The sequence below is a fragment of the Marmota marmota genome, unplaced genomic scaffold (genome assembly GCF_001458135.2).
Source record: "Marmota marmota marmota unplaced genomic scaffold, marMar, whole genome shotgun sequence".
NCBI lineage: Eukaryota > Metazoa > Chordata > Mammalia > Rodentia > Sciuridae > Marmota > Marmota marmota.
The window spans coordinates 28,245,530-28,273,365 of record NW_026000185.1 but is presented as its reverse complement, the minus strand read 5'-3'; the positions used below and the strand labels follow the sequence as shown (position 1 = coordinate 28,273,365).

Below are 27,836 nucleotides of genomic sequence, written 5' to 3'. Positions count from 1 at the left end.
GGTCAAGCACCAAGACGTGAGGGACCAGAGGGCCAAGTGTGGGGCTTGCCTGTGATCCTGGCAATGCAAGAGGCTGAGACAGAAGTATCATTAGTCTGAAGCCAACCTCAACAACTTGAGATCCTCAGCAATAAAAAGGGCTTAGATGTAGCTCAGTGATTATTGTCTCTAAATGTATTAATATATCCATCTTGGTATTGTTTTGTAAAGTAGAATTTTTGCTGTACCAGGGACTGAACTCATGTGTACATTACCACTGAGCTACATACACCCAGGGTCTCCCCAAGTTGCCCAGGCTGGGCTTGAACTTGAGATCCTCCTGCCTCAGCCTCCTGAGTAACTGGGATTACAAAGGGCTCACAAAGACCTTTGTAATCCCAGTTACTCAGGAGGCTGAGTAGTGGTGCCTCTAGTCCATCACAGTCATAACGTGGCTCTGCTTGTCCCTTAACTGGGGACAGATTTCCTTGACTGGGGACATCTGCTCCTTCCCCCACAGGGGTCAAGACTGAGAGGATGGCCTCAAGACTTCCTGGCTGGTGCTCCGCCTGGGCCAGTCACTGAAACTTTGACCCTCTGTGTCCTCATCTATAACCCAGAGACAGCAGCACCTGACCAGTGTTTTGTAAACCAGTGCCACTGTGGATGAGCGGCTGTGCAGGGCAGGGTGCTGTGTGCTCCCCAGCTTCTGCAGACCGCCCTTTACCAGATGGGAGATGAACAAGCAGTACACATGACGCCCTGGCGCAGTGGACATGTACAGGGCCTGTGCATGGGGGGCAGATCCCCCTCACACACTTGCATCCGCTACAAACACCAAGAGCCTGTGGACTTTGGCTACAAGGCCTTTATTGCAAACAAAATCTGAGGTATAAGAAGCTGACTCAGAACCCACGCCTGTCCAGCCAAGGGAGGGGTGGTCTGCACTCACCCCACGCCAGGCCTGGGCGCTGGGGCCCAGGGCTGCCCTCCAGAGCCCCAGGGCTGCCCTCCAGAGCCCCAGGGCCCGTCCCTGCACTGAGGTAGCTGCATCTTGGCCCCCACAAGGACAAGGCCCCAGGGCTGCCGACTCCCACAGAACTCCGCCACTAGGAGGGGGAGGGCAGGCACAAGCCTGGCCCCTTGCACCCTGGCACACGTGTGCCCCACAAAGGTTCCGGCCTCTCAGCAAAGGCACGTTCCTGCCCGCTACCCAGGGGCAGCTCAGGCAGCCATGGGGCTGGGCAGCTGCCAGGTGGCCATGGGGGGTTGGTGGGTCACTGCTGCTCCAGGCAGTCCTCGGTCACCCCCTGGGCGGCCAGCTCGGCCAGCACATTCTGCAGGTAGTTGGGGTCGGGGTAGCCATGGCCTGTCACGTTGCGGTCCATCTCTGTCTTGTGGTGGATCTCGTTCCACACCACGGTGTCAGTCTCGCCCGTGGTGCTGGACGTCCCAACTGTGAAGATCAGTCTCCTCTTCCAGGCCACCTTCAAGAGCTCCAAGACCTGCCAGAGGAGAAGGGAGGGCCCATGAGTGGCGCCCCTCGGGCCCTGTCCCTCTGCTCTTGCCGGAGATGAGCTCACCCAGGCCCAGCCCTGGATCCCATCTGTGGGGCCCCCAGAACTCCAACTGCTGATGGGATGGCCCCACAGGGTCTCCCGTGGGCCCTGGCCACAGCCCTGCCCTCCCCACCTTGGCAGCCACCACCACTCTGCAGCCGCTCCAGCGACGACCCAGCTGCCAACTTGAGTCTTCCCTCCCTCCTCACTGCCCTCCTCATCCAGCCACGGAAGAGCCCAGCCACGAGGTTGGGGTGCAGCTCAGGCCTAGCCTATGTGAGGTCCTAGCCTGACTCCCAGCAGCACAAAAATATAGAGTCCAGCACACACCTCCCAGCAGCCAGAGCACTTTCTCAAACTGGAGGACCCTCCCAAGGCATGCCTAGAAGGCAGCCAGGCCCAGCATCCCACCGCCTCCCCCTGGGGGCTGGCTCCTGCCTGGACCCAGCTGTTCTATCTGCCTGGAAGGCGCTTCCAGACTTTCTCATAGCTGCACAGTCCCTGTTCAGGTCTCAGTGCAGACAGACCAGCCATCTGACCCCATCCCACCCATGGGATGTCCTGACTAAGCAAGCGCCCTAGCCTCGCCCTAGCCTCTCCTGGATCCTGGTGGCCTCTTCCTGGATCCACAGCAATGCTTTAGAAAGGAGTGGCAAACACAGTGGCCCACCACTGCTGGCCCACTCCCCGGGGGTCCTGGTGGGCCCCATCTTCTGCCACATTAAGGTGAATCCAGCAGAGCTCACGGCGGTGGGGGGTGATGGGGGCAACGGGTCTTCACCTTGCGGCCCTGGGCGTTGTCTGGAAGGTAGCACTGGCGGGGAAACCCTCTGGCAGTGAACGGCTTTCCTGGACTGGGGTGCTCAGGGCCCTGAAAAAGGAACAGATGCCAAGATGTGAGAGCTGTGGGTGGCCATGGACAGCTGCAGAGGCTCACAGGACACGGAAGCTCAGGCTCATGCTCTAGCTTTCCTGGCCAGCTCAAGTGACCCAATGACTCTGGTCCCTCAAAGACTAAAGTGAATGTGGCCTCCCCCCATGAACGCCCTCCCTTGAGCCTGTGCCAATCTGTCTGGCACCACCACTGCCACTCTACCCTGCAAGAGCCAGGACTGACCCTCTTCTGCTCTGGGGATGCTCTAAGCACTGGGTTTCCTCGGATCTTTCTTTGTGACCCGGGGGGCACCCCTCCACACCCTCCACACGCTCACTGGGTGGCACCTTGCTCCAAGAACTGGCTGGAGCAGTGTGGCAGGGGAGGGATGGTGACAGCCTCCTGCCCTCCACCACAGAGGCTGCACCGCCTACAACTCAGTCCCCTCCCTTGGAGGTGCTGACCTGATCGCGAGATAGGAAACCTGGGGGAGAGCACGGCTCCATCAAGGCTCCACACAGTGGACCCCATCTGGCTCCGGCTACTCCTGCCCCAGGCTTTCCTCTAGGACCTGTGCTTGCATTCCTGAAATCCAGCCCAGGCTTAGTGGTCACTGAGTAGGTCTCTCGGGAACAGGGCCCCACCCCACTCCCTGGTGCCTGCGGGCGCTCCGCAGCTCCTCAGCACGGCTCCTTCTGCTGTCTGCCTTGTCCTCTGCCCAGCCCAAGTCCAGCTGGAATGACCCCTCCTCCAGGAGGCCTTCTGTGCTCAGGGAAGGACAGAGGGCTACTGCTTTCCTCCATAGCTGCAGTCCCCAGCACTGCTGCCTTTGCGTCCTGCCTCCCTGGCCCCAGCTTCGAGGAAGCAGGGAGTCTGAGGCTGGCAGCAGGGATACTGGTACCCCATCCCCGGGGTGGGGCAGGAGAACAGCACCTGGGTGTGACTGACCCCTCCTGGGGAGGCCCCTTACCTGGATGCCGTGAGGAATGTTGTAAACTATGAGTATCGTCCCGCAGTCCTCGTGGCCAGGCAGTGACACCTGGAACCTGAAAACCTCCATCTTCCCCCGGGGCTGGGTCCCAGTCTTCTCCCCATAGATGGTTTTGCAGGAAGGACACTGTAGGCTCCCATCCTAAGACAGGCAGACGCAGCAGACTGAGCCAGCGGCCCAACCACACTGGACAGTCAGCCACTGCCTCGGCGGGAGGAGAGGCCATCAGGGAGAAGCTGGCATGGCTCACAGGGCGCCCAGGCAGCCTCCTCTCAGAGCACCTGAACCCCAGCAGCTCAGGGTCAAAAGGGAAGTTCTACACTACAACTCCTCACGCTGCTCTTATTCAAAGGGTAAGTTCAGGAGACTGGCATTGGGTAGGAAAATCAGGGTCAGGAGCAAGTCTCTAGTCCAGTCACCTTTGAAACCATACAGAAAATCCTACAACTGATGATGAGCTGCATGCAGGACGCTACATGACGGACGGGACACTGAGGACAGGGCCCAGCCAGGACCGAATGGCCATCATGTGACTTAGTTTCCACTGTCCTCCCAACCCCTGCTCACCCTGGCTAAACCCCTCTAAAGGAACAGCAGCCAGGGGTCAGCCATTGACAGCCTGAGTGGGACCCTTCCCCTGTAGAGTAGAACAGGACTCTGAATCAGGGGCCTGGCTCTGCACCACCCAGTAGGTGACCCTGGGCATGTTCCCCTCCCTGGGCCTTTTCTTCATAAGCACAGGCCTGACTGCAGAGGGACATCGCAAAGAAGATGTGAGGTGCCTGGAAGTGGGTGGGTAATAGAGCCTGCTGTACGAGGAGCCCAGGATCTCTCCCTGAGCTGGCTGCAGGAGTTGGTTTCCTTCCTAAAGCCCATGGCAGGCCTAGGAGAGCTGGCCAGGCCTTCAAAATGGTCTCCAGGCTGGCTCCAGGGCTTGACTAACTTTCCAGGAGCAATACCATGCTTGCTACCCAGGCCTAGCAGCCGACCCTCCTCCTGCTGCAGCGCGAGGACTGCAGACATCTCAGAGCTGTTCTGCCCAGCTTCCTGCTCAGGGCCAGCATGCCGGGACTAAGGCTGTGGGAGCAGGTCACCTCTACCCGCCCCTGGGCCACCATGGACACCTTGTTCCCGTTGCAGTACATGGCCAGCAGACACAGCAGGTGGAAGGTATGGCTGCACTTGGTGAGGCGGCCCACAGCCACAGGCCCGAGGGTCTTGCTGTCAGTCACGTCGCCATAGCCAGACACCACGCACAGCTTCTCCATGCAGATGATGCAGTCCTGCAGGGAACAGACAGGGCGAGCTCGCCAACAGCTGGCCGGGCCACAAGGGGCCAGGCTGGGAGGGAAAGGCGGAAACACCACAGTTGGGGTCAATCTCTGTAACATGTGCCCACAAAGGGCTGACCAGAGCCTGGCCCAGAAGGACAATGAGAACAGCCAGTCGGGAGGACAGGAGAAGCTGGGAGCTGGCCTTTTTAAAAGGACACAGAAACTGTGAGATGGACAAGCAGGGATGTTCCAAAACATGGAATAAGACATGTGCAGCTTCAGGGGACACCAGGCCAGCACAAGTAGGAGATGAAACCAGGGCAGGGTCAGAGCCAGATCTTGACCACTGTGCTCAGGAGTGGAGGTACCCTGTGAGCCAGGGCCTGTTGAAGAGTTTTTGGTTTGCTTTTTTTGGTACCAAGGATTGAATCCGGGGGTGCTTAACCACTGAGCCGTGTGTGTGTGTGTGTGTGTGTGTATGTGTGTGTGTGTGTGTGTATGTGTGTGTGTGTGTATGTTTAAGCTGTAGATGGACATATCTTTAATTATTTTTTTATTTGGTGCTGAAAATTGAACCCAGTGCCTAACACATGCTAGGCAAGCACTCCACCACTGATCCACAACCCCGCCCCCCCTCCTTTTTTTTAAATGTTTTTTAATTGTAGTCAGACACAATGACTTTCTTTCTTTCTTTTTTAAATGTGGTTCTGAGGATCGAACCCAGGGCCTCTCACATGCTAGGCAAGTGCTCTACCACTGAGCCACAACCCCAGCACTGGCCCTCTTTATATTTTTTATTTAGAGACAGGGTCTCACTGAGTTGCTTAGGGCCTTGCTAAGTTGCTGAGGCTGGCTTTGAATTCTTGATCCTCCTGCCTCAGCCTCCCGAGCTGCTGGGATTGCAGGAGTGAGCCACAGTGTTCAGCCTAGCATGCTTGACCTTTAACCCCACTCCAGTACCTCCAAGACTCTCCGTTAGAGTCAGAGGAAAGTAGTGCCAGAGCCCCCAAGGCGTAGCTCAGCAGAGTGGGGTTTTGTTTCCATGTTTTGGAACATCCCTTACCAGCACTCCCAGTCAGAAAGGCAAGTGTCACCTGGATAAGGCCACCTCACTCCTGCGCCAGTGCCAGCCTGAGGGGAGTGAGGCCGATGTGTCCAAGCCTTGTCTCGTGTCCAAGCCTTGTCTCGAGCCCCCTGGCCCCAGGGATGGCCTGCATTACCCAGGTCTGTGCTGAGAGCAGGGCTCAGGCAAACACTTCTGTGAGGTGGGAATGACGCAGGCCCCTGGATCCCTGGCTGCCTTGTCCCAATCATGCCCACCTCCCTTGGGAGGCGTGGGGTTGGCACTTGACCTGGAGCCTGACGCACACTCCAGAGACTCTGGGGAGGTCCCCCATGGGCTGAGCGTGGCCAGGGACCCTTTAGCAGAAGTCCATTCTTGTCTGCAAACCAAACAGCAATGGCTCGCAGGACACGTACCTCGTCTGGGGGTGTCTTTAGCTCCTCGGTGTAGCTTCTGATCACTTGCTCGGGCTCTGGCTTTGGAGACCCTTCTGCAAGAGACGAGAAGGTGAGTGCTGTCCCAAGCACCCAAGCAGAGGAGAGCAATGCGGGGAGGAAGGCAGACAGGCGAAGCCCAGGCTGCCAGGAAGAAATGTTAGGGGCCAAGATGGAAGGTTAGCAGGCAAGCCAGGACAGCCTGAGCAGGCACAGGGCGGCCTGCAGCCCCGCCCAGACCACCCTCAAGGCCCAACCAGGCCCGGGGCGTGGCCTGGAGGAGGCAGAAGAGCAGAAACAGAGCAGCACCTCTCAACTCCCCAAGTTGCATCCCAGGCAATCAGACCCAGGCCCCTCTGAGAATGCCAAAAATGTATGAAGAACCACCCCAGAGAACCTTCGGCAGTGTTGTTTACTCCGCTTCCACCACTCTTGTGTGAAAATGCACCAGGTTAGCCCATGTGGCATCTTATAGGTCTGCACACTGCAAATGACAGGTGCACTGATGCTGTCACAATACACCACCTGCCTCAGAACTGGGGGGGCGGGTCTCAGTCACATGCCTACTCAGCTCCAAGCTAAGTGACTCTGGAAAGCAGCTGGAACACAGGGAGACATGTGCTGGCTACTGGCAGCTCAGGCTGTACACATGCAGTGCAGAGTTGGGAGACTCCACGCCCCTCAGCATGCAGCCCTGCAAGGGGGACATGAGGCCCTGCAGTGGTAGCATCAGCACAGCGGCTCCCCGAGGCAATAGGGACAATCAGAGGGCGGCCAAGCCTTCAGCAGGAGCCTAAGACATGGGGAGGCAGCACAGTCCTGCCAAAGCCCTGGTGGGGCTCCCCATTCTGCCTCAAGGTCACACTAGGGTTCCTGGTCCCTGAGTCCAGGAGGGAAGGGTCTCCTGGTTTGAACCCAAGTGCATGGCACTTAGCCTGTGGCCTCAAACACTTAGAAATATGAGGGCTCATGACTATTTGGGAAGGTGACTTGGAGGAGCAGAGGCCAGAATCGGGGACTTGATTCTGACTCTCTGGCTCTGACCACATCCCACCACTTCAGAGGTGCAGCTTCCTCAGCTAGAAATGGGGAAGTCCCACACCTAGTAAGCTAAAGCAGCAGGGGGCTGCCACCAGCAAAGGAGTCCCAGACACACGGTTACACACCCACATAGCCCCCCCATCCCCACCCCATGCACACCCACACCCACAGGTTTCCACATGCACCCTATGCATAACCATGTACCCATATACCCGTGTCTCATACACACGCATGTACCATATTACCATATACCTACATACCTTACACACTCGTACGCCCACATGCAATCACATGCATCCACACACACACCCCCACACCTATATGTAACCCATATATACCCACATGCATCCATATGTACCCCATACATGCCCCATATACACAAGTGTCCTACACACACCACACACCCCATGCACACAACTTAGTAGCCCATCCACACATACACCTCCCCTACAACCTCCTTCGACCACCCCCCCCCAAGACTTCCAGAGCCCATTTGATGGCTCTGGTGAGAGCCCGGCCACAGGCACAGGGAGGCCATTCTGGAAGCTAGGACGCCCGCTGACTGAGGGGAGTCTTCAGTCTAGAAAAGCCCAGTGGCCTCAGGAGGCTCTAGGAGAGCCAGGGACCCCTCTGCCAGGACCAGCACCTGGCCCAGCTCACCAGGCAGCCTTTCAGAACCAGAGGGAGCTCCCATTTGCCACGGTTCTCAACCAGGGCCGACCAGGAGCCCGTCAACCCCGGGGAAGGCACATCTGGACTCAGAACACCACAGGATCTACTGAGAGCCTGTGCTCTTCCCAGGCAACTGGTTGCTCCGGAGGTCACCAGTCACCCTGCCCAGTTTCACCTCCACCAAGGCAGAGCGAAAGCAGCACGCACAGAGTCCAGGACTGGGGCTCAGGACCCCAAAACCAGCTCTTTTCCCGGGCACACCTCCACATCTCACGATGCCACTGTTGGCACGTGCCAAGCACTTCACATGTCCTTCCTGTTCCCAACCCACCTAGCAGGAGGTGCCACCTCATGAATGGAGAAACTTGCGTGAGCTCAGGAAGCTAATGCAGGTGAGAGCCGAGACTGAAAGGCAGGCTGACAGGGCTGCAGCCCAGGCCCCTGTCCAGCATGGCACCATCAAGAACGCCATCTGCGATTCCACTGTCCAGCTTAGAACAGCGCAGAACTGCCACAAGCTCCTCCACGCAAACTTTGTTAAAATTCCCAGCACCTTCTGTAGCTGTGAAACCCCTTCTGCCCGGGCCATATGATGGACAGGGCAGCGGTCACCAGGGGAACCCACATGGGCAGCAAACCCGACAGCTATTTTGAGGGCCTTTTTAAATTTTTTTTGGTACTGGGGATTAGAACCAGGGTCACTCGACCACTGAGCACATACCCAGCCCTACTTTGTATTTTATTTAGGGGCAGGGTCTCCCTGAGTTGCTTAGCACCTTGCTGTTGCTGAGGCTGGCTTTGAACTTACAATTGTCCTATCTCATCAGCCACCCCTGCCACTGGGATTACAGACCTGTGTCACTGCGCCAGACTTGAGGGCCTTTCTTGATACATACACTGGCCCCGTGGAGAAACAGTCATCCCAGAATCCCAAGCCATGCCTCATCCACACCTTGAGGTTTGCAAAGTTACAGGTCCTCATGAACAAGCCCCTCTCACTTCGATTGTGCTGGGAATGTCAGATTCCCAGGAGCCACCTCTGTTGCCAGGCGAGGGCAGGGAGAAGGGCCACAGGAAGGGAGAAGGGCCATGGAGGTTAAAGAAGAAATCGGCACAGAGAGCCAGAGGCAGCAAGACTCGGAGGAGGCTTAGCAGAGGCCAGAGAGCATTTGTGAATAGGAACTACCTTTCATGGACACTTTCCTCAGTCTCTTAACTGAGCTGTGGCTTTTAGAGGCCAAACAGGAGGCGGGAGGGCTGGCAGGCTGGGGTGCGCGGCTAAGACACACAGGGAGTCCAATGGCTGACATCAGAATACTCGTCATGCCTGCACGGGTGCGAGATCAGACATGCAGAGAGGGGGAGAAATGTTAGGAGGCTTTCAGCAGGTGACCTTCACAAACCCTGCCGAGTCGGAGGTGGCAGCACCACAAACGGCCATCAGGACCTGCAGGATCTTTGGAGAGCCTGGCCTCTAGAAGGAGCTCCCTGTGCTGCAGGAACAAGTTCCAGACCAGGAACCAGAGAGAGCTGGTGAAATGGCCCGGCTCACCAGAGCCCTGGCCCAAAAGTCCCCAGGTGTCTGCCAAGCAACTTCACAGCCTGTACCCAGAGCGTGCAGGGAGCGGGAGGCCACTTGCTCTAGAACAGCAGAGGGGAGATTACTACCCAAGAAGCCTCCTCGGCAGTTCTGGGCAGTGCCAGGCGCAGGAGGGGCAGGTGCTGCGGCAATGTGGCAGGGTGCAGCCAGGCTGCGGAAACTGCCTCCTGAGCAGGGCTGGTGACAAGGGCTGGCCTCGCATGGGGCCTCTGGGCCTGGCCACACCCTCCTGCCTTCAGTCATCCTGTCTTCTGTGGGCTGCTTCTGCTTTCTCTGCCCCACCTGGCAAACCTAGTGACATGGTCTGGAGACATGGTGGAGGCAGGACACCACCCCTCTGGGCTGCTTCCACACTGAGGCGACCCCCCAGGTCCTAGCAGTGAGTTCCTTCCCCGGTGCCACTGCGAGGAGCTGCAGCAGGTAGCAGGGAGGAGATGCATGTGCCTCTCTGCCCAGCTGGACCCTCCCTCCCCCACGCTGTCCCCTTCCTACTCTCTGATGACTCAACACTGCATGGGACACATTGTTCTGCTAGAGGTCCTCATTCCCACCACACCCTCGCCTACCCCTCTGTCCACTCCCTGTCACTGATTAGTCTGGCTCAAAAGCAACTTCTCCCCAGAGGAAAGAAGCTCTGGGATTCTCAGCCACACTAGAGAGTGGTTTTCCCCATCCTTGGAACCTGGCTCAGGCACTGGGCATAGCAGGGTACCAGGAGCACCTCCTTCCTGGACCCCATTCCTCTCCAGGACAGGTTGGGACAGACAGTGATGCACCCCACCAGGTGATTCAGATGTGTGAGGAGTAGCCAGGCCAGTCACTGTGGCCTCGTGACAAGATCAAAACTCCCTACCTGGCAAATGTGCCCAGTCAGGGACAGAGGCAGAGGCTAGCCACCTGCTGGACAGCACAGCCAAGTGAGGGAAGAGTCACCGTAGTAGCCATTCAGCAGGAAGCACCTGCACCACAGAAGACCCAGGCTCACACTGGGGCCAGATGCCCATGCTGACCCTGTTCCTGCTGTCACTGCAATGCCACCACAAGCTGAGACTGTTCCTGGGCTCAAATGTATTCCTCGGGGAACAGAATGTCAGGTAGACAGAATGACGAACAGGCACAGGTGTCAGAAAGAGGTTGGGAGCAGGGACAGGTGGTTTCCCTTAGAGAAACATCTCTGGATGGACAGTGTCCTCTGACTGAACATGTCCCTCTTCACTCAGATCTCTGAAGTGCCACCTCTGCAGGCCTTAGGCCTTAGGCTTTCCCTGACCCCTTTATGGAGAGGGACCGTGTCCTCCTCCAACTCTCTACACCTGTGCCTGCCTTGCTTTCCTTCGCACCTCTTCACCATCTGGAATCACTTACTCACTCCAGCTGACCACTTCCCCTAAGCACGCACACCACAGGGTGAGCACGCTCTGCTGACGACCATTGCTAGCACCCAGGGCACAGTCCTAGGAGGCATACCACGTGTCAGCTAAGGAATGAAGGCATCCCAGGGCCACCACTGGCAGCCCCCAGGAAGCCAGCATTGCAACACTCCTTCCCTGTCACCACAGGACCTAGTCCCACATACTCCAGTCACCAACAAGGAAGGAAGGCTCCACACCACACCTGAAGAGAAGGCAGCCCCTGCCCTGTGGCTCTGCCTTCTCAAGAAAGGTCTGAAAACCACCCCAAACCCACAGACTCAACTCATCACAGCAGCAGCAAGCAGCGAGCAGGACTGGGGGCCGCCCAGGCAGGGGCCTCTGCATGTTCCTCAGCAGCAGGACTCGGCACAGCCCCCTCAGTGGAGAGGCCCTGGAGCCCGAGCTCCCATTTCTACTCTCCACAACTGCACACACCGCCTTCCCGACACCAGAGTCAGCCTTTCACCTAGTGGCCAGGGCTGAGATCCAATCTGTCCTCCTTCCACTCTGGCCTCTCCACCAGGTTCAAGCCCAGGGTCACCCCTTGCTGGCTGGTCTTGGGCAAGTTCCTAACAGGAGTGTAAGCCGCAGGCCACTGGGACAGACGCCACTTACTCTTCCTTCACAGGCTCCACCCCCACCACACTTGGAGGCACAGCTCTTTCAGCCCACACAGAAGTGGTTACAAACTGGCCTGTCTCCAAATGCTCACCTCCCTGCAGCCAGGCATGGCACATTCAGGAATCCAGCCCTTGATTCTTGGAGGCTGGTTGGGGTCCTCTCATTCCCTGGTGGCCCAGAAAATGGTCCCACCAAAAGGTATCAACCACTGAGAGGTGGCAATCTGCAACAGGCTCCAGTATCTCGTTATTTCCTACCTGGAACCAACTTCCTGAACTGTGGGGGTCTGTTTCCCTACCAGTCTAGAATGTGTGAGGCCCTGAGTTCCATGCCCAGAACCACAAAAAAATAAAAATGAGCCGAGTGTCGTGGTGCACACCTATAATCCCAACAACTCAGGAGGCTGAGGCAAGAGGACCACTAGTTTGAGGCCAGCCTCAGCAACCTAACAAAATCCTATCTCAAAAAAAAAAAAGTATAGAAGGGGTTGGCCAGTGCTATTCAGGCAAACCTAAAGGCCACAAAGAAAGGTGTTTAACATCTATATTACAGTCTCAGTGGCCACCCTGGCAGAACTTGCTGCGGCTGCTGAAGACCCCAAGTTCAGAGCTGGGCCTGTGGGGGTCAGGCCTTTTCCATCGCGGACATCCCCGCACACAGCAGCACTCAGCGTTGGTGTGTCACTCACCTATGGCACCCATGCTGAGTGGCCCAAGGTGGGCAGGAACGTCCTGGTCAGCATGTCTGCTCACTCTTTCCTCTCGGCTGGGAAGAGGCTCACGGCTGAGCAGCGGAAGCAGGGCTGAGAAGCTGCCGGGCTTCCCTGCCGTTACAGTCCCCTGCCCTCCATGTCCATCTTCTACCACTTCTCTAGTGTCCCTTTGGTGTCTCCTGTGTCCCCCAGGAGGGTCCAGGGCCTCCTGTGCCCCAAGCCACTCCCCTGATGCCACCCACAGTCCCCTTTTCTACACCACAGTCACCTCCCCATCCAGCACTTCCTCCACCAGGCTCAGGAGCACCTGGTACCACAGGGAAGAACCCAGGTTCTGAGCCCAGGTCTGCGTCAGGGGTTTGAACTCCCTGAGCCTCGGCCTCCTCACCGACACCTTGGGTTATTTAGGGATCAAACACAGGAACATACACCAGAGCCCCAGTCATTCCTCTGAGTCACTGTCGCAATGACAACATCACACAGCCACCCTGCACCAGGCCTGGCAAGTCTACCCACACTGCAGGCTACCTGGACTCAATAAACCCAACTGTCACCCGATCCCCTGCCAGTTGCAAATGATGGGGTTCACTGCCACACCTGCACTTTTACACACCTCACAGTTCCCTCAAGTTACGAGTGCCCTCAGAGGCGCCTCAAGACCCAGAAGAAGACTTTTATTATTTTTGTGGTGCTGGGGAGAAGTTGCTGAAGCTAGCTTTGGATTTGTGATCCTCCTGCCTCAGCCTCCCAAGTAGTTGGGATTATAGGCAGGTGCCACCAGGCCTGAATGTAAAAGGACTTTATATAAATAAGCATCAAGACATATAGGGCTGGGGGTATAGCTCAGCTGGTAGAGTGTGTGTCTGGCATACACAAGGCCCTGTGTCCAATTCCCAGCACCACCACCAAAAAAAAAAAAAGATATATAGACAACAAATGATCCACATGGAACCAGGAGACAAGATGTAGCTACAACCAGGTGGCTTATGAGCCCCAGAGAGCCCCTGCCTTGAGCACTTCAGGGCAGAAAGGTGGCTCTAACTCTCATTCAATTCAAAAATTAAAAAGGATGAGAAAGGTCCACACCAATGCACCACATCAGGTCCCACCGCCCCAGAACGCTCAGGGGCGGGCACCCAAGCTCATGTCCTGGGGTACACCACCATTGGAAAGAGGCAGCACTCCCCCAAGGAACCCCTTTAGATACACCTGAGGGCCCAGAAGGTGACAAGCCCTCCCACCTCATCCTTCCCACCAAGCCCTGCGGGGCACAGCCTGTTCAGGGCACCTACCTGCCAGTGCTTGCTGGACCCTGCTGGGCTTTGGCATCTGCAATGGCACAGTGGAGGGGATGCTCCCAGGGCTGCTGGAGGGACCGCTGGGAAGGGAGGCACTTGGGGAGGAGAGAAGAGAGCAAAGCTGAGTACAGGGCACTGCCTCCCTGGAAAAGAGGGGAGGGAACCGCACTGAGTTGAGGCACCTTCCTGCTTCCCCAGCTGCCTCTGAGGGAAGGAGCCCCTGGGTTCTTTTTTGAACAGTTCAAAGACCATAAAGATGACCCTAAAAGAGGAGCTCGCAACATTCTGAGCTCACTAGCTTCATTACAGTGAAGATCTCAGGGAGCCCTGCGGAGATCATGGTGGAGACCACGTCCACGTTAGTTAGTGATCAAGGACATCACCACCAGTAACAAGGCAAATCAGTATCTTGCAGGCCACAATAAGATGCTCCCAAAGGGACTTATCATCGTTATTGTGGGATTCCTGCTAAAAAATGCATGTCTTAGTCCAATCGTGGAAAAAGATCAGACAAACCCAAATCAAGAAATGTCTGATCAAGCACCTTGTTAAAGTGGTGGGCTTTGAAAGACTGACTGGGATTGGTTCCACCTGGAGAGAGGAGAATGGCAATGGCTGGTAAAGCAGGGCCCTGGGTAGGGTCCTGGGACAGAAAGAGGGCAGGAGCAGAAAATGGCGAGTCCAACAGGGTTACCTCCTGATTCTGAGGACACCATGGTTGAGAAATGTTCAAGTGAGACGGAGTCGGGGTGCAGCTCAGGGGTGTAGCACTCACCTGGCCGTGGAGGCCCTGGGTTCCATCCCAACACCACCACACAAAACACCACTGCTGCCCAGAGAGCCTGATCAAGCAGTTCAAGGGTGGGACACCCACCCCCAGAATACAGACAGGACATCTGTGGTAGTAAACACTGAACCCAGAGCCTTGTGTGTGCTAGGCAAGTACCTACCACTGACTTACATCTGCAGTGTTTAAATTTTTTTTGAGACAGGATCTTCCTAATTTGCCCAGACTGGCCTCAAACATGCCATCCTCATGCCTCAGCCTTCTGAGTAGCTAGGATGACAGGCTTGCCCCACTGTGCCCATGAGATGGCATCTGATGAGAGAGCTATGGAAACTGTACTATTTTTGTAACTTTTCTATAAATCTAAAATTCATACCAAAAAGGTTTTTGGGATTTGCTTTTTTTTTTGGGGGGGGAGGCAGGGATTGAACTCCGGGGCACTCAACCACTGTGCCACATCTCCAGCTCTCACTGAGTAGCTTAGCGCCTTGAACTCACAATCCTCCTGCCTCAGCCTCCCCAGCCGCTGGGATTACAGGCATGCACTTTTTTAAGGGATCTTAGGCTGGGGTTATAACTCAGGGGCATAGCAAATGCCTCAGAGCATGCAAGGCCCTGGGTTCTATTCCTAGCATTGCAAAAAAACATTTTTTTTAAATGAAGATTCTGCTTCCCAGAGTGACTATGTTCAAACTCATTCATTTGGTTGTAAATCCTCAACTGTTTAAAATGGTAACAATGCACATCATTAGTTTGGGGCCAACTCTCCACTGAGAACAACTGGGGAAGGAGCTCTTGCCAGCTCCTCCTCCCTCCAGCCTGGGACCTCCCATCCATCCCTGCCCATTAGAGGTGATGAAATATCAAGATTACAAAACCCTCCCACCACATGGTCCCCACACGGGAGCTCCCCAGGACAGCCTGGGTTCTGTAGGCTGGGCAGGCCAGGGCTCCCGCGTTCACCTGAGCTAAGATGGAGGTTATATATTTCTTGCTATCTTCCCAACAAGATGCCCTGCATGGCTGGACTACACAAAGCCCAGCCTCCTGCCTCCCTCACTACTCTAAGCCCAAAGGCAGGAGTAGAAAATGGACCAGGGTGTTCTGATCATGCAAAAGGGACTGGGAGCTGGCCACCTGGGCTGAGGTCTTTGTCATTATAATCAAGCCAAGCTCCTTCCTGAGATGCTTCAACTGTCCTCTCTTAGAGGAAGGTGATCACCTAATGACTCTGAGGCTCCTAAGTGAAGGTGCTGAGACTCCTGCTCATTTCCCAGGCCAGTTCTCCAGGGAGCAAAGTGCTGCGGCCTCAGCTAAGAGGCCAGAAAAACCCAAGCTTGACTCTGCAGCTTCAAATGAGTCAGAACAGAGTGGGCTAGAGGGGCCAAGCTCAAATATCCTCCAGAAACGGCTGCTCCCCTCATGGAAAGACCCCAGGAAGTGGAGCCCTCCCTCCCAAGGAAAGGTGCACATCTGGGCAGAAAGTCTGCTTTTTTGGTTCTATCACCAAGGCCTAGAGCAGAGACCCTACAGTGAGGCTTCCAGCGACTGAGACCAGGAAGTGTGGCCAGGTTCTGTAGAAAATTCTCCAATTGTCTTTATCTAGCCCCTCCTCCACACAAGTTCCTGCTGTGTTCAGGAAGTAGCAGGAGGAAGACAGACTGGAAGCACATTCACCTGTCCGCCATCCTGAGAAGATTCAGGGGCAGAGTGAGGAGGCTGAAGGGAAGGACATCCAAAGCTTCTTCCACCCCCACCCCACCTTCAACTGGCAGCCAGTGCCAACCTGGCACACAGAAGGCACCTGTCACACAAACAGCCCAGAATGTGAGGCCTGAGACACTACTCTCAACCCCTCCAACCCTGTGAGCTGTGCTTCCTGGGCATGCAAGACCCCTCCTGAGCTCCAGTTTCCCTGCGGGGCTAACTCCGAAGGCCCCAGGGCAGCTAAGCCCTCCACGATCTAAGCCCTACACAAACACCAGGCTCCCCAGGTCTCCATGGAGCAGAGGGAACAAAAGGCAAGCCCTCAGTAAACCCTGCAAAGCAACAAGATCAGAACAAAAGGGAACAAATCGGCCAGCCCAACTCCTGAATCCGGAGAGGAAAACCACCATGGAAAAGAACCAGCACTTATCCAAAGGCCCAAGGCAAACTAGGAGCAAGGCTCTCACTACACCCAGGACTCCAATCCCACAGGCCTAAGGATAGCCACAGCCAGAATGCCCGGCCAGCACAGGGAGGGGGGAGTCGTCTCCCAGGCCAGGACAGCAGCGGCGGCAAGAACAGCAGATGTAAGCAAACCAGGAGTGCCATGTGGTGAGGCCGTTTAGTGAGGGAGGGCAGCGCCCACGGGCTAACCCAGCACCAGGCTCCACGGCCGATCACGCTGCGTGTGTGGAGCAACCTGCAATCCCGCAGCTCAGGAGGCTGAGGCAGAGGGATTGAGAGCTAAAAGCCAACCTCAGCACTTAACAAGGCCCTAAAGCAATTTAGCCCTTTTCTCTAAATATTTTAAAGGGGTGGGGCTGGGGATGTGGCTCAGTAGTTAGGTACCCCTGGGTTCAAACCCCAGTACCAAAAAAAAAATGCTGATCATGATCACCACCCAATCATCAAAATGCCAAGCAAGTTGGCAAGTTGTCATTCTCTCTCTTACAGAAGACAGGAGTGTGCATGACACACATTGCAGTTTCACCCTCCCTCATCACAACAAAAGTTTTGGTGCTTAAAGGGATAAACTTCAGCTACCAGGAAATGTACTTAAACCCAGCAGCTCAGTTACAAATGCCCAGCCTGCCACATATTACTGCACATTCCTGGGGGCACAAGAAGAATCACACAGCCGGTTTCACTCAGATTGAGCAAGAAGCAATGGAGGACCACATGCATGGGGCTGAGGGTGCGGCGGTGGCAGAGCGCTTGCCAGCATGCTCAGGGTCTGGGTGTGCTCCCCAACGCAGCAAAAAAAAAAGCAGCCCAGGCATTCCAAAAACAGACATGGGCTCCCCAACAGCCTGCACTGCCACTCGCTCAGATGGCAGCCCAGGTGCTACCGACTCTCTCTTGGGCTCCCCCCAGCCCTCGCTGTGGTCTGGACTTGCACTGCCTGTCCTCCCACCTCTTCCCTCCACGTGACAAGTAACTTTCACCCAGTGCTGTTGACATTCACTTGGCTTTGAGAACTCTACCACAGCCCCAGGAGGACACAGTGCCAAGGATTGCTCCGTTCTCCCGGCCTGCAGGGGTAAGAGATCAGATTTTTAATCAAGCCCCTGAAACTGAGGAAGGTCACATTACAAACTAGGCCCAGGACAAGCCTTGTTTTCCAAAGCCTGGAGAGGCGCACACAGTGCAGTCACACTCTCCCAGCCCCAGCCACTGGAGGAAGAGGGATGCACACCCATCCCAGGAGGCAGGGGAAGCAGGCGCTCTGAAGAGTCTCCACCCGAGCGGCAGGTTGGCCTGGTTCCTCCTGGCTTTGATGCAGAGCAAGCTGTGACATGTGAGGTCCGCCCAGCACCAGAGGGAAACACCATGGGCCCATCTACCTCCTCCTTGTCACTTGCCTGTCCTGCACTAATAGGGCCAAGAGGGTCTGAGGCCCTCAGGTGGGGAGCAAAAACCACAACAAATATTAGGGGGAGACTAATGAGAGCTTTGTACCATGAGAAGGAAACAAATCACCTGACTAAATCCCAGAATCCCAGCTCTAATGCTATTTACAAATTTGCCTCAAAGTAATTTGTAAGAATTTAAGAAGCCCCAGGAGGTGCCTGGCTTAGCATAATCCCATCTACTCAGGAGGCTGAGACAGGAGGATCACAAATTGGAGGCCAGCCTGGGCAACTCAACAAGACCCTTTCTCAAAATAAAAAAGAATTAGGGCTATAGTTTAGTAACAGAGCACACTTTGATTTAATTCCCAGTATCACAAAATTAAATACAATTTGAAAATATAAATGTTATCAGATGCAGTGGCACATGCCTGTAATTTCAGTGACTTTGGAAGTTGAGACAGGAGGATCACCAAGCTCCAGGCTAGCCTCAGCAACTTAGCAAGGCCCTAAGGACTTAAGAGACACTGTTGCAAAATAAAACATTAAAAAAGGAACTGGGGGGCTGGGATTGTGGCTCAGCGGTACAGCGCTCGCTTAGCATGTGCAGGGCCCTGTGCTCGATCCTCAGCACCACATAAAAATTAATGGATGGAATAAAGGTATTGTGTCCAACTACAACTATAAAAAATAAATATTAAAAAAAAAAAAGGGAGCTGGGGATGTGGCTCAGTGGTTAAGTGACTGCGGGTTCAATCACCGGTACCAAAAAAAAAAAAAAAAAAGATACTCTGGGCTGGACTGCACCAATCTGGTAGCTGTATCAGTAGTGCCACTAGTGGCCACAGAGCCACATACTTCAACATTCTTCTCCTTACCCTGAGCTCCTGGCTCTCCTGCGACCTAGACCTAGACTGTGGGCTTAGGGATCAGAGGTACACCTTCTCTCTCTACATCCCTTTGGTGTCTGGCACTGAGAATCAGTTCATCCCTAGTTACCGAAAATGTGCTGGGTACAGACAGCACTAGCCATGGGGACAAGTGCAGGTCAAAGGTCTAGAACTCAGTTTCACAGAGCCCTTTATCCTGAGGAAATGGAAGAACTGCTGATTTTAACCCATGTGGCAGCTACTGAGACTCAAGAATCAAAGGTCAGGTAGCTCCATGGGATGCCAGACTATGGAGGACCACGGCACCTCAGCAACCCCGTGACACAGCAAAGACAATACAACAGGGACAACCAAGGGGGCAGGCACCCGGCCACATCTTCCCATCTGCCGAGACCTGAAGGGAGGACAGAAAGACCAGCGGTAACATGAGATACCTGGCTCCACCTGAAGTGGACGGTCCTGGGGGCAGGAGCTGCGGTCCCAGATGGGAGAGGCTGGAGCGGAAGAAGGGCTGGCTCCCCAGGGCAGGAGGTGCCCCACCCCAGGGGTTGGTTGTGTTCAGCCTGGGTGCAGACCTGGCCCCAGAGAGCGAGGGTTTGTTGTACGGGGCAAAGGCCTGGTGGGCCCCAAAGACAATAGCGGTCCTGTGGGAGCCCTGGGGCACAGGGTACGCAGGGAGGTTAGTCATGGAGTGGCGGTAGCGGCCTGACACAGGGCCAGTTCCACTGCCGTGGAGGCACTGATGGCAAGAGCAGGCGACTCCGGTGTGGCCCGGTGGGGCAATGACAGTGGTCACTGGGTAAGGCGGCCCTGCCTGGCGCCGCACGCTCCGGCAAAAGCTGGACGTCTTGTTGGTTTGCGTGTGGGTGGCATAGTTGACAGTGTAGTTGTAGCCCAGGGGAGCCAAGTCCACAAGCTGGTTGCCCCTGGCCATCTGCTGCTCCAGATAGTCGCAGACGCTGGCTTCATAAGCGGTCCAGGAGCCGTCGTCACTCAGCCACTCCCAGGTGATGCCCCGGCCTGGGGCTGAGTGCTGGGGGAACAGGTGCCTGCGCACAGCCCGCATGGTGCCTGTTTAAGAGGAGCAGGACCCATGAACCCAGAGCGGATAGTCACCCCCAAACCCGGGGAATCGCTTTTTTTTTTTTGGAGCTGGGGACAAACCCAGGGTCAAATGCATGCTAAGCATGTGCTATCCCACTAGATACACCCCCACAGCCAAACAAAATAAAGTGCAGGTACCTAAGGATTGGTGTTGGCTATTCTTTTTTTCCCCCTATTATTGAAGACTGAACCCAACAGTGTAAAGCTGCATCCCAACCCTTTCTATTCTGAGATAGCCTCAGCTAAGATGCTGAGACTGGTCTCAAACTTGCCATCAATTCTCCTATTTTGGCCTCCAAAACCACTGTGATTACAGGCATGTGCCACCCCCCAGCTGTGCTGGCTATTCTTTTATGGGTTTGTGTAAAAGCTCTCTAAGCAAAGAAACTGGGGCCCAAAGGATCAAGTGACAGAGGGAGGGAGATTCACATTCCTTGGCAAAGAGGTAATGCTAGATGTTTGGGTCAAATAATATGGCTCAAAATTGATAAGGCTTTTGGAATGAATAATTATTATTTTTGGTGCTGGGGACTGAACCCAGAGCCTTAAGCATGTGCTGTACCACTGAGTTACATCCCCAACCCTCAAAATATTCTTTTTTTTTTTTTTTTTTGTACAGGGCTTAAATCCAGGGTGCTTAACCAATGAGTCACATCTCCAGCCTGTTTTTAGTTATTTTATTTTGAGACAGGGTCTTGCTGAGTTGCTTAGGGCCTCGCAAATTTGCTAAGGCTGGCTTTGAACTTGCAATCCTCCTGCCTCAGCCTCCAGAGTTGCTGGGATTATAGATATGTACCACAGGGCCCAGTAGTAATTCCCTTCTGATAATTCAGTCTCCTGACCTTAGCCTTTGCCTGGATCCCAGCTTTGGGGAAGTGGGGACACCCTTAGTCCCCAAACCACATGTCACTCTACTGTCTAAGCATGGCTCCCCCTTTCAGAATAAAGTTCAAATTCCTTCCAGGGAATGGTAAAGTTCTCCTGCTCTGTAGGTTGGTCTGTCTGTCCCAGTGACCTGGCTGGCCGAGCTGAAACTTCAAAGTGGCCTCAGCCAGTACCTAACAGTTCGCAGCCTGGTGAGCACACATAGTTGTCTACTGCCATCCACCATGTGTCATCAGTCCTCTCTTTCTCAAATTTTGTGTTCAGCCTGGGTGCAGACCTGGCCCCAGAGAGCAAGGGTTTGTTGTACGGGGCAAAGGCCTGGTGGACCCCAAAGAACAAATTTTGTTCTCTTGGGCACACCATGAAGCTAGGGACTGTCATCCGCACCCACCTGCCCTGTGCTCTGTTAGGATGCTGAACAGGGTCCCTGGTTTCTACCCACTGGATGACAGCAACCCCTGCCCACCCAATCATGAAAACCAAAAAAGTCTCTAAACTCTGTCAAATGTCCCTGAGAACAAAAATTACCCCAATCAAGAACCACTAGATTGAAGGGAAAGGGACAGCTCCAAAGGAAGCTGATGGCCCCATTTTCAGTAATACTAATCCAAACACATCACAGATTTAAAAATACAGAAGTAGATGGGCTCGGTGGCACACACTGCAACTCCAGCAACTCAGGAGGCTGAGGCAGAGGAGGATCCCAAATTCAAAGTAATCCTTAGCAACTTATGAGGCCCTGAGCAATTTAGCAAGACCCTGTCTTAAATAAAAATAAGTAGGGCTGGGGACATGTGGCTCAGTGGTAAAGTGTCCCTGGAGTCAATTCCCAGCACAAACAATATAAGAGGAGCAAACACAAATGCCCAGGAGCAAAGTACCCTGCCCAGGTCCAGTCACTGAGTGGAGGAGCAAGCGCACCTCCAGGCCCTCACAGCACCACACAGAGCGCCTCCCTGCGGCCAGCCGGGGACCTCAGAGCCCTGAAGGCCAGGGCAGACATTCCTGGTTTGGGAGACAGGGGGAAAGGGTGAGCCACAACTGGCCAACGTGCTCCTACAGCACATGTCCTCTATGAGTCACCTGGGGGAAGCCATTCTCCCGCACAGCCCCTAAACCCCAGTAGTGTTGTTTCAGGAGTAGGATTAAGCTCTGCAAGTCACATCCACAACCCCCACAGCACAGCACCTGGCCCAAAAGAGGCATTCAGATGTGTACCAGAGACAGAAGTCTTACCAGTGTCCTGGCGGAACTGGGTCCAACTGGGGAGGTCGATAATATAAGGGGCCAGTGAGGGGTCAGCCTGGCCTAAAGGGATGCTGTGGGCCAGGCTCCCCAGCCCGAACCGCTGGCCCTTCTGCTGGACAAACTGTTGTTCGATGTAGCTACAGACTGTGGCACTGTAGGGGTGCCAGGTCCCCAGCCCATCCTGCCATTCCCACACAGCCACTGCCACAGGGCTGGTGTACACCTGTGCCAGGGAAGGGCTTGGGGCCATGGCCATCTTCCCCGGGACTCCCTCTGCTTCCCCGATGCCTTCAGACCACTCTGGGCTGCAGTCTCAGGTTCATTGCCCGGCGCCTCCAGCAGACCTGGGAACAGGACAGTCACAGCAGTTAGTTACTCATGCACATCTGAGGCTGGCGCTGAGGATCAGGCCTTCTCCCTGGGGGCATGTGAATAAGCAAGTACCTGATGGGTCTCTGTTCTGTCAGCCAAGATGAATTCCTAGTTGTTTCTGTAGCCTACTTCCTTATAGGAAGATGTAATTTGGGTTGCTAATCATTAGCCCAGCTTGTTACCAATGACTTTCCTCTGACCCAAATCCTCAGTTGATCCTTTCACTGTCTATATTTTTGAGTCCCCGCAAATCCTTGTGGTTAAGCCCATGATGCGTGAGGCATCCAGAGCTCCCGGTGCAGGGAGGTACAAGTGAACACCCACTATTACTATAGATGAGGAAGCCGTGTGTCTCAGGAAGGACCAGGGGCCCAGGACCCCCAGGGACAGGGGCAGACCTGAGGCTGAAGCTCAGGTCTGGCTCCTCCAGGTCTCCAGGTGCCCCCAGCATCACTGACCACAAGGGACACCCCAGATAAACATCAGAATGCCTTTTCCAGCCTTCCCACACCCAACTCCCTATGCCTGGACCTTCCTGACCAATGGTCTCCCAGGACAGCTTCTCCCAGTCACCTGTCACAGACAAGAACTCTACTGACCAGGCAGCTACACACAAGCGCGAAGCTGGTCCATGTCCTGCTGGCCAGCAGATGGCTGCTGCCCATAGCAGGGGCCTCGCTATGTGCTCAGTATCCAACACACCCTAGTTTGGAATCTGACTAAGTGGCCCTGGGCGAGGACACCAGGATGCACCTGCAGCTGTCCCAAGAGAGGTCTTCCAGCACACCATATCGTGATGGCCCCTGAGCACTGGTACAAAAACAGAGTCCAACACTTAGTGACAATACCAAAAGAAGGGGCTGGAGGGCTGGGGATGTGGCTCAAGCGGTAGCACGCTCGCCTGGCATGCGTGCGGCCCAGGTTCGATCCTCAGCACCACATACAAAGATGTTGTGTCTGCCAAAAACTAAACAATAAATATTAAAATTCCCTCTCTCTCTCTTTAAAAAAAAAAAAAAATGGGGGGGGCTGGAGTTGTGGCTCAGTGGCAGAGCGCTTGCCTACCAAATGTGAGGCATTGGGTTCCATCCTCAGCACCACATAAAAGTAAATAAAGAAAATAAAGGTGGGCTGGGGATGTGGCTCAAGCGGTAGCGCGCTCGCCTGGCATGCGTGCGGCCCGGGTTCGATCCTCAGCACCACATACAAACAAAGATGTTGTGTCCGCCGATAACTAAAAAATAAATATTAAAATTAAAAAAAAAAAAATCTGTGTTCCTTGTTTAAAAAAAAAAAAAGAAAATAAAGGTATTGTGTCCATCTACAACTAAAAAAAATTAAAAACAAATTTAAAACAAAATACAAAGAAAACCCCCCCAAAACAAAATTACTTGTCTCTGTTAATCCCTAGGCTGACAAGATGGCACTTTTTTTTTTTTTGGTATCGTGGACTGAAACCAGGGGCACTTTACCGCTGAGCTGCAACACCAGACCTTTTTTTTTTTTTTTTTAATTTGAGACAGGGTTTTGCTAAGTTAACCCAGGCTGACCTTAAACTTGTGAGCCTCCTGCCTCACACCTCCAGAGTTGCTGGGATTCTAGGCGTGTGCCTCCATGCCTGGTGACAAGGCAGCATTTGTCCCACTTTAGGAGAGGAAATCAGGGGACTTGATTCAAGGTCACACATGTACTACTAAGTGGCTATGCAGAGCAAACCCAGATTGAAGGCCATTTCATTAGAGAGGAAGACTCAGGAGGATCAGCCTTGAGCTCCAGATCAGAAAGGGAAGGAAGGGAGGGGGCCGAATTTCAAGCAGTCAGAGCAACCCATGCGGGACCCTACTTGGGACTCTATGCTAATAGGGTCCAGCTCACACAATCTGCTGATTCCCACAACCACTTCCTTAAGTACAAATGACAAATTCCATCCCCATTTTGTAGGTACAGAAACAGAGACCCAGGTGGTTGCAAAAACTTGCTCACAGGCTAGAGACGGGGCTGGCTGCCGGGGCTTCTGCTGCTGACTCCAGAATGCACTACACTCAGGGCTTCAACGAGAAGGCCAAGTCTACTACTGCCTAGCAGCGAGTAAGGTCTAGAGTAGCCTGAGAAAAAGATGAGGTATGGGCTGCCGCAGGCCCACTATGTCATTTCACCAAAGGCACCTGGGTTCACAGAGCCTGCTCGCTCTCACTGAGAACAGAGATATGACAGCCCTTCCTCGTGCTGCTCGTGAGGATTCAGACAGACCAGCAGCATAAGTCTGCACACAGCATAAGTCTGCACACAGCATTAGGCCCACAGCAGATGCCCACAAGTCCCAGCCTCCCTCCCTTCCCCTCTAAAACCCACCCACCCCCCAAAGTGTGGCTGAAGGATGGCAGCAAAGGGCTGCCACGAGACAGAGGTGCACCAGGCCTGAAAGCACTGAGCCACCTGTGGGTGCCTGGCCTCCTTTTGGCAGCTGCCAAAGCCTCCAACTAAGGATCGCACCTTGGTGCCCAAGGGTGGCTGGCCTACCTCAGTGTCTGCAATTACAAGTCTCCAACCACACTGCAGCACAAATTAGAGGACTGGTTTCAGAGCCAGGTCCTCCTGAGGTGTCGCTCACCTCTCAGGCAGCCAGGACCTCCAGAATCATCGGCCTTGGGGTGTGTTTCAGCATGCTGTCAGGGTGTAAAGCTCCCACAGACCCAGGACCCCTGGGGTCCAAGCCCTGCCAGGGTGCTGGAAACTCAAGACAGGATGACATGGCTAGCGATCTGCTTGGCAACCAGCCCTGTCCCCACTCACACCGAGCTCTCCAGTTTTGGAACTTTATGTTCAGCCACATCTACTTCTAGCAAGCCCCAGAACACTCTGGCTACTCCCAACCCCCACCACTGATCCCACTGGTGCCTGAGTTCAGGCTTCCACCCTCTTTCTACGGGATGCCTCGAGCAAGGAAGCCCATCTTTCCAGACTCAACCCCTGTCCTTCTGAGCCCTGGATGCACAGCCTCTCAGTGAGAGATGACTCCAACCTCCTGTACACTTTGCTACAGAAGCCACATTGAGGCCCCTACGACTGCACTTACTGGATTTGGTCTCCCCACTGGAGCAGGGAACTACCAGAGGGCAGAGTCTGGCCCACCCCAAGCTGAGGCTGCAGCTCCTCAAAGCTCCAGCACTGCGCGGGGTCTGAAACCAAGGACAAGGGAGGGGTAACCTTCAGTGCCAGATCCCAGCAATGAGGCACAACACAGCCCTGGTCAACGCACCCGCCCTCCCTCGGGAACAGCCGCAGCCACCTCAGAGCTGGAATTCAATAACCTAATTTGTTTCAGAGCCTAATGATGGGGCCATTTAGGGTGTTCTTAATTGTGAAAATTATTATTATAATTAGCTGTGGAAAAAAGCTTCAATCTGGAGGCAACTTACCCCACAATATGGGAACGTTCTCCCAGTACTTGAGATTCAACCCAGGGCTTCATGCATGCTAGGTTAAACCCCAGCCCCAACATAGGAAATCAATCAATCAGGGAAGGTCTTCATGAGGAAATATGAATCAGTCTTGAAATGTTTACGAAAAGCTTATGAAAGTCCTAAGGACCCAAGTAAAAGAAATGCAGAATCCATAACTTCAGAGTACACTGAACTCTCGGGTGGGTAAGCACGCAACACACCTACCGTGTGGTGAGCAGTATGCCTGATGTTTTTCTCACCAACCCTCTCAACCCCCTCAGCCGCCTTCAAAGGTAGAAATTAAGCCCAGTGCTGCGGTACACACCTGTAATCCTTCAGGAGGCTGAAGGAGGAGCACAAGTTCAAGGTCGGCCTCAGCAATTGAGGGAGGCCTTAAGCAACTTAGTGAGACCCCATCCCAAAATAAAATATAAAAAAGGGCTGGGGATAAGATTAAGCACCCCTGGGTTCACTCCCTAAAACCAAAATAAATAAATAAAAATAAAGAGGGTTGATGTAGCTCAGTGGTAGCTGCATCCCTGGTTTAATCTTCAGTATCCCCCCCAAAAAAAAGTAGGAATTATCCCTATTTTACAGAGAAGCCCCAGGAGATTAAGTATTTACCCAAGATCAAGCACCCAGTCTATCCAACCATGAAGTCCATGATGTTCTTTCTACTTTATATAAGCTCAGTTTTAAAAAGCCTGGAGGACTGGGAATGGACTCTGGTTGCAGGCAGAGCCCAGTGGCAGAGCACTTTACTAGCATGCATAAGACCGGGGTTCCTTTCCTAGAACTGCATTAAAAAGAAAGCATAGAGGGCTAGGGTTGTGGCTCAGTGGTAGAGTGCTTGCCTAGCACACACAGGGCCTTGGGTTCGATCCTCAACACCATATAAAAATGAAATAAAGATATTGTGTCCACCTACAACTAAAAAATAAATATTTAAAAAAAAATGCAAGCATAGAGTTCCAAACACTACTGATTGGAAACTAGTACAACCAGGTGACTTCGAGACCTCTTCCCACCTGATTCCCCAGCATAGGACGAACTTTCCAACCAAATCCACCTTACCCCTCAAGCAATTTTATTTTCTTTCTTGTTCTTTTTTTTGGGAGGAGACGGAGGAGGCACTGGGGATTGAACACAGGAACACCTTCCCACTGAGCTACATCCCTGGCCCTTTTTCTATTGAGACAGGGTCTCACTAAATTACCCAGGCTAGCCTCTAATCTGCTATCCTCCTGCCCCAGACTCCCACATAGCTGGGATTACAGGCTTGCACCACTGCCCCCAACCCATTTTCTGAGCTACCTCAGTCCTTTAGATGCTTTCCAAGAAGCAAGGGCCTAAAGCTCCACACCCCACATCAGACACCACAAGCATGACCTGTACACAGAACATGACCTTCAAAGATAAGTGCAGATGGGGCCCTGTCAGGAAGCCTCTCCAAAGACTTGGGAAAATCAGATTCTGAACACAAACTAATCAAAAGACACATTCTACTTTAGTAGAAATTTTGTTTAGAAAATACAAATTAAAGCTAGGCGCAGTGGCACATGCCTGTAATCCCAGCAATTTGGGAGGTTGAGAAAGGAGGACTGAAAATTCAAGGCCAGCCTCAGAGATTCAGCAAGTCCTTCAGCAACTTAGCAAGACCCTACCTCAAACTAAAATTAAAAAAGCTGGGGATGTAGCTCAGTGGTAGAGGGCTTGCCTAGCATGTCTGAGGTCCGGGGTTCTGTCCCCAGTACCACAAAAACAAACAACAGAACCTGTGTGGTGGCGCAGGCCTGTGATTTCAGAGACTCGGGAGGCTGAGGCAGTAGAAACACAAATTCAAAGCCAGTCTCAGCAATTTAGCAAGGTCCTAAGCAACTTAGACCCTCCCAGTCTTCAAAAAAGAAGAAGAAGAAGAAGAAGAAGAAGAGAGAAGAAGAAGAGAGAAGAAGAAGAGAGAAGAGAGAAGAGAGAAGAGAGAAGAGAGAAGAGAGAAGAGAGAAGAAGAAGAAGAAGAAGA

At 54.0% G+C, this 27,836-nt stretch overlaps 1 protein-coding gene across 13 annotated transcripts in view; it reads right to left on the bottom strand.

Moving 5' to 3' along the window:
- Positions 1 to 829: 829 nt before the first annotated feature.
- The window catches only part of Dtx2 (deltex E3 ubiquitin ligase 2), a 33,736-nt gene continuing 6,729 nt past the window's right edge, over positions 830 to 27,836 (bottom strand). For 2 of the 13 annotated variants that reach the window (XM_048789965.1, XM_048789967.1), the window contains 11 exons: positions 25,450 to 25,552; positions 24,985 to 25,107; positions 21,990 to 22,345; positions 19,199 to 19,835; positions 13,525 to 13,673; positions 9,074 to 9,214; positions 6,157 to 6,230; positions 4,528 to 4,686; positions 3,383 to 3,544; positions 2,320 to 2,409; positions 830 to 1,484 (listed from right to left, as the gene is read on the bottom strand). In XM_048789965.1, the coding sequence (XP_048645922.1) occupies positions 1,257 to 1,484; positions 2,320 to 2,409; positions 3,383 to 3,544; positions 4,528 to 4,686; positions 6,157 to 6,230; positions 9,074 to 9,214; positions 13,525 to 13,673; positions 19,199 to 19,835; positions 21,990 to 22,257 (1,908 nt within the window). In that variant the 5' untranslated portion in view covers positions 22,258 to 22,345; positions 24,985 to 25,107; positions 25,450 to 25,552 and the 3' untranslated portion in view covers positions 830 to 1,256. Of the gene's footprint in view, positions 1,485 to 2,258; positions 2,410 to 3,382; positions 3,545 to 4,527; positions 4,687 to 6,156; positions 6,231 to 9,073; positions 9,215 to 13,524; positions 13,674 to 19,198; positions 19,836 to 21,989; positions 22,346 to 24,356; positions 24,611 to 24,984; positions 25,424 to 25,449; positions 25,553 to 27,836 lie in introns of those variants that run through there. The other 11 variants (XM_015491449.2, XM_015491450.2, XM_015491451.2 and 8 more) reach the window with 9 other exon arrangements.